Source organism: Urocitellus parryii, chromosome 11 (genome assembly GCF_045843805.1).
Source record: "Urocitellus parryii isolate mUroPar1 chromosome 11, mUroPar1.hap1, whole genome shotgun sequence".
Classification (NCBI taxonomy): Eukaryota; Metazoa; Chordata; class Mammalia; order Rodentia; family Sciuridae; genus Urocitellus; species Urocitellus parryii.
The window spans coordinates 250,004-254,838 of record NC_135541.1 but is presented as its reverse complement, the minus strand read 5'-3'; the positions used below and the strand labels follow the sequence as shown (position 1 = coordinate 254,838).

General features: G+C 62.8%; 1 protein-coding gene across 2 annotated transcripts; it reads left to right on the top strand.

The window, feature by feature from the left end:
• The first annotated feature begins 437 nt into the window (after positions 1–437).
• C1qtnf12 (C1q and TNF related 12) lies at positions 438–4,166 on the top strand. Of its 2 annotated transcripts, none has more exons than XM_026414915.1 (8): positions 438–638; positions 2,117–2,210; positions 2,360–2,467; positions 2,553–2,704; positions 3,169–3,277; positions 3,483–3,573; positions 3,666–3,744; positions 4,068–4,166. In XM_026414915.1, exons 1-8 carry the CDS (start codon positions 468–470, stop codon positions 4,164–4,166), a joined length of 903 nt encoding a protein of 300 aa, XP_026270700.1. In that variant the 5' UTR covers positions 438–467. The 2 variants fall into 2 exon arrangements, with proteins under 2 accessions (XP_026270700.1, XP_026270699.1); XM_026414914.1 differs by having other exon boundaries at positions 2,117–2,239; positions 2,356–2,467.
• Positions 4,167–4,835: the final 669 nt, after the last annotated feature.

The following is a 4,835-nucleotide window of genomic DNA, read 5'->3' as shown; positions in this document are numbered from 1 at the left end:
GCAGGCTGGGGCTATTTCCAAAGGACTAGACAGCCTGAGAGGCAAGGCCCAAAGCCTCACTAGCCCCCAGTTCCTTAGGAGGGCAGGAGTCCACGGTCAGTTTGGGTCCCGCCCCCTGCACCGCCCCGCCCCGCCCCATCCCACCCCGCCGTCGCCTTAGGGGCGCCGGGGCAAACTGTTTCCACGTGAGCCCTCCCCTTGGAGCCCAGAGGCCCAGAGGCCCAGAGGCTGGGGGAGAGGAGCGCGTCTGGGAGGGCACTGCAGGACGCAAGGCGAGTTGGCGCCGGCCTCAAGGGGACACCACGCTGCTCTTGCGCCCCCACTCTTGCGCGCCCCGCAGACATGCACCGGCGGCGGCCGGGCGCGCCCCTGGGCCTCGCCCCTGCGCGGGGACTCTGAGTGCCGCCGCCCCCGTGAGAGCGCCTGGCCGCTGGGGTTCGCAGCACTGCTGCCGCCCACATCCAGCCATGCGGTGCTGGGCCTGGGCGGCAGTCCTGGCCCTCCTCTGGCCACAGCTCGCGTTGCTCTGGGGAGTCGGGGCATGGCGGGAGCCCAAGAGGCTGCGGCAGCCTGGCCAGCGCACAGAGGCCCCCAACGCCACAGCTTCCGACAGCGAAGGTCTGCCTGGCTCTCCCAAGGTAGGCACAGGCCGGGCACACGTGGGCCCCGGGCACAGGTGCACAGGGGCGGCTTTGGGACTGAGGTCATCGGATGCCCTCCCAGGCCCTGCCACAGAGGTCCCTTGGTGGGGTCTGCCGCAGCCCCGACTGGGGCCCCCTCAATCCCCACAGGCCTGGAGAGGGGTTGGGGAAGAGAGGCACTAACCAAGAGCCCAGGTGAGGGAGGACTGGGGGGAGATACAATTAACTCTTTGCAGCCACAGGCCCTGGACTTTGGGCAACCTGCTGCCATTAGTTGTAATTGCTAATTCAGGCAGGGGTGGGGGTAGAGAGCATGGCGCCCCACAGCCTCTAAGGTTGGAGACTCCAGATCCCTGTGCTTCCTGGGGATTCTGTATGGTCAGCATCCACCTGCAAAGTGCCCTGTCCTGGGATATCCCTGGAGAAGGAGACCCTGGCACTGGCAGAGGGTCTCAGTGCACAAACCTCAGGTGATGCTGCCATTAGTGGCAGTTATCTGCTTGCTCAGGGCTGTTCCTCTAGGGAAAGGGCAGGGGGCAGTCTGGGAACTGATCAGTAGGAAGGACCTCTGTGGGACAGCTACCCAAATGTCCTTACTCTTCCTGGTGGAGGTGGGCTTGTTCACTGCCTGCTCCCTACAGCCTCTGCCCTTGTGGCTCAGTGCTGAGGCCCCGGGACCACTGACCCATACAAGGCATTGAGGGGACAAGCAGATTCTGGATGTTTCAGGATTAGGGGTGCATTCTCTCCCTGGGTGGGTAATCTCATCCTGCCTGCTTCTCCAAGTCCCCCAGGATGGAGTCCTCTGATCTACTGGGAAGGGACACCAGTTAGCAGACAGGACCTGCTTTGGTTGGGTTGGGTCTAGGTCCACATCAGGACTGGATCCTGCCCTGGGTCAGGACCCCTTGGCCCACTCGCCTGGTTTGGTGGCAGCTCTCCTGGAGTGGCCAGGCCAATAGTGCCATGCTTCTGTCCATGTCATGTACTCTTGCCGGCCTCACCCATCATCCCCGAGACAGGACTCGTTCTCACTGGCCATCCTCTCTCTAGTCCACAGCCTTCTCTTTGACTCCCCCCACACACACACACACACACATACCATATTCAGGACCAGGCTCACTGTCAGGGACACATTAGGCTGGTGAGAGGACCCCCAGCCCTGTGTGCACCCAGGTGTGCCCTTCCACATGGTAACAGGGCCAAAGGTGTCTGGGCCCTCCCATAAAGGCCAAGACTGGGCATCATGCCCTGGCTTCCATAGAGGACCTGTCCCTGTCCTGCCTGTTTCCCACCACCAGGACATCAGGTTCTAGTCCCTGGGATGACCCATCCTACTGGTTAAGGCAGTTTCCTATGTGCCTGAGTTCCCCCAGTGACCTGTGGTTCCCAGCTCTTTGTGGGGCGCAGTAGGACAGGCAGGAGCCACTGGGGTCTGGTGGTCATTTCCTAGCCTTGCCCCCCTGGCTCTTTAGTCGCTGGAGCCCTCAGGGCCTGAGTTCTCAGATGCTCACAAGACGTGGTTGAACTTTGTCCGACGGCCAGAAGATGGTTCCTCCAAGAAACGCTGTCGCTGTCAAGGCCAAGACAAGAAGTTGGTGAGCCCCTGGGCTGCCGCGGGGCCAGCCTTCCCAGGATCCTCCAGGGGGTTTAAACCCAGGGCAGGGGTGGCACTGGCTCCTACCGGGACCCTCACTTTCTCCTGCCTCCCCAGCGAGGCCCCTTGGGTCCCCCGGGGCCCCCTGGGCCTCCAGGACCCCCAGGGCCCCCCGGTGTGGAAGTCGCCCCAGCAGCCCTGCTTCAGGAGTTCAAGGACATGCTGAAGGGTGAGGCTAACCCTAACCCTCTCCAGGCCCAGGAAGCCCCCACACGGCCCTCAGGGGCCTCACCCAGGTTGCCTCCTCCCTGCAGAGGCCACAGAACGGCGGTTCTCAGCATGGCCAGACCCGCCACTGTCCCGTGGGGCTGGCCCATGGCTGATGGTTGAGGCCTTTCACTGCCGGCTGAAGGGCCCCGTGCTGGTAGACAAGAAGACACTGGTGGAGCTGCAGGGTTTCCAGGCTGTGAGTGGGGATGTGGGCCCAGGACAGGTCCTGACATCTCTGGGGCACCCACTGCAAGTTCTCATTCACTAAGGGGTCTATGGGGACAGGAAGCAGCGTGGGGCCCCTACAGGTGAGATGGGCCCACGGACATGACTGGGCAGTGTTTGAGCACAGGTACACATTGGCGATCTGGGGAGCCCATGCAGAGGGTGGGGGTGGCCTTGGTCAAGGTTAGGACCCCCAGTATGCCCAGACTATTCCTTATACCAGGACTCTGGCAGGGCCAGGGTAACCTGGGAGCAGGGAAGCCCTCTGTGTGGGGCTCTTGGGGAGGTAGACACAGGGGTCAGCCCTTTTCTTCTCCCATGAGAATGAGAACCGCTTGGTTCAGTGGCTGTCGCCAATAGCGTCTCCCCCTGGTGAGGTGTGCAGGGTGAGGGTCCAGGCCCTGCAGCCAGCCGCTCACTCACTGCCCCTTACAGCCCACTGCCCAGGGTGCTTTCCTGCGGGGGTCTGGCCTGAGCTTGGCCTCGGGCCGATTCACAGCCCCAGTCTCTGCCATCTTCCAGTTTTCCGCCAGCCTACACGTGGGTAAGCCAAGCTGGGCCGTGTGTTTGAGGGTAGGGATGGGTTAGGTCTCAGGGGTGGACACCTGACACTGTGGGGCCATCGGAGATGCTACTGCCCCATTTGGGGCCCTGTGTTCTGGGGCCACACATCCATCCTCCCCCAGCCCCTTGGGGTCTGCCCTTGGGCTGTGTGTCTTGAAGCCCCTCTCCTACCACTGTCTCCACAGACCATAGTGAGCTGCAGGGCAGGGCCCGGCTGCGGGCCCGGGACACTGTGCGTGTCCTCATCTGCATCGAGTCCCTGTGTCACCACCACACGTGAGTGTGCCAGTCCCTGGGTCCACCTTTGGGGCCGGGACCACAGGCAAGCATCATGAGTATATCTGAGCCTTCACTCTGGCCCTGCCCAGGTCCCTGGAGGCCATCTCAGGCCTGGAGAGCAACAGCAGGGTCTTCACGGCACAGTTACAGGGGCTGCTGCAGCTGCAGGTGAGGGTGGCATGCTGACTCAGGTCATAGCCACTTGGGGTCTGCCCTTGGGTTGTGTGTCTTGAAGCCCCTCCCCTACCACTGTCTGCACAGACCATAGGGAGACAGTGGCTGGGTTCAGGGCCAGGGGCTGACAGCCCAACGGGAGTCACTCAGGACCCTGGACCTAGCGCCTGGGAGGGCACTGCCTGGTGGGTCAGCTCTTAGGTGCATAGGTGGCCCTTCATCTGGGCTGGGCCTTGGCCCCAGGTGCTCTTCCTGTGTCGGGGAGGCTGTGGGACCAGGATACCCACAGGCAGTGATGCCCACCCTGGTGCCTGCAGGCTGGGCAGTATGCCTCCGTGTTTGTGGACAACGGCTCCGGGGTGGTCCTCACCATCCAGAGTGGCTCCAGCTTCTCTGGGCTGCTTCTGGGTACCTGAGGGTGCAGAGGGAGCACCCTGTCAGGACCTGTGATTGCCCCTCTGAGGAAGGAGGCGAGAAGACCCCCAGTGGATTCCTGTGGTCACAGCAATAAAAGCCCCAGTACTCTGTTGCCCCGGGGTACTGCCTGGTTATTTCATTGGTGGAGGTGGGCGGGTGGCTGTGGTCTGCCTGGTGGTGTGCGTGCAGCCCTGGAGGATACAGTGTAGACCTGGGGGCTAATGAGGTCCCTACCACATAGCCCCCAGGCTCTCCTGCCTCTGGGGGAGGTTGCAGCAGCAGCCAGGCCTCCTGGCAGTTTCCACACGTGCTAGGGGCTGTGTTTACCCTGAGGGACCAGGACAGACGTCCATGTGGGTCCCAGCCCATGGCCTGGAACCCCCTCTCCTAGGATCTGTGCCGCCTTAGAAGACAACCTGTTTGGCCTCAGGGCCCTGGAAGCCTCATGTTGGGGAGCAGGCCATGTGGAGCGACGGGCAGCTAGCTCTGGGGGCCGCCTCCTGTGGGGGAGAGAAGAGCATTCAGGCCTGTGCAGGCCATGGGTGGGACTGTTCACGTGTGTGCAGACCACACCACGAGCACCTGTGGGCCCACGTGTGCTTAGCCACAGGTGTGGGCTGCGTCAGGCTGCCCAGCTGAGACAGGAGAGGGACAAGTGGCAGGCATCC

What these genes read in the sequence shown, in the direction of transcription:
- C1qtnf12 (XM_026414914.1), top strand. Translation starts at nt 468, where the DNA reads ATGCGGTGCTGGGCCTGGGCGGCAGTCCTGGCCCTCCTCTGGCCACAG. An exon ending in AAGGCCAAGACAAGAAGTTG is followed by an intron (nt 2,240 to 2,355) that starts GTGAGCCCCTGG and finishes CTGCCTCCCCAG; the next exon opens with CGAGGCCCCTTGGGTCCCCC. An exon ending in AGCTGCAGGGTTTCCAGGCT is followed by an intron (nt 2,705 to 3,168) that starts GTGAGTGGGGAT and finishes TGCCCCTTACAG; the next exon opens with CCCACTGCCCAGGGTGCTTT.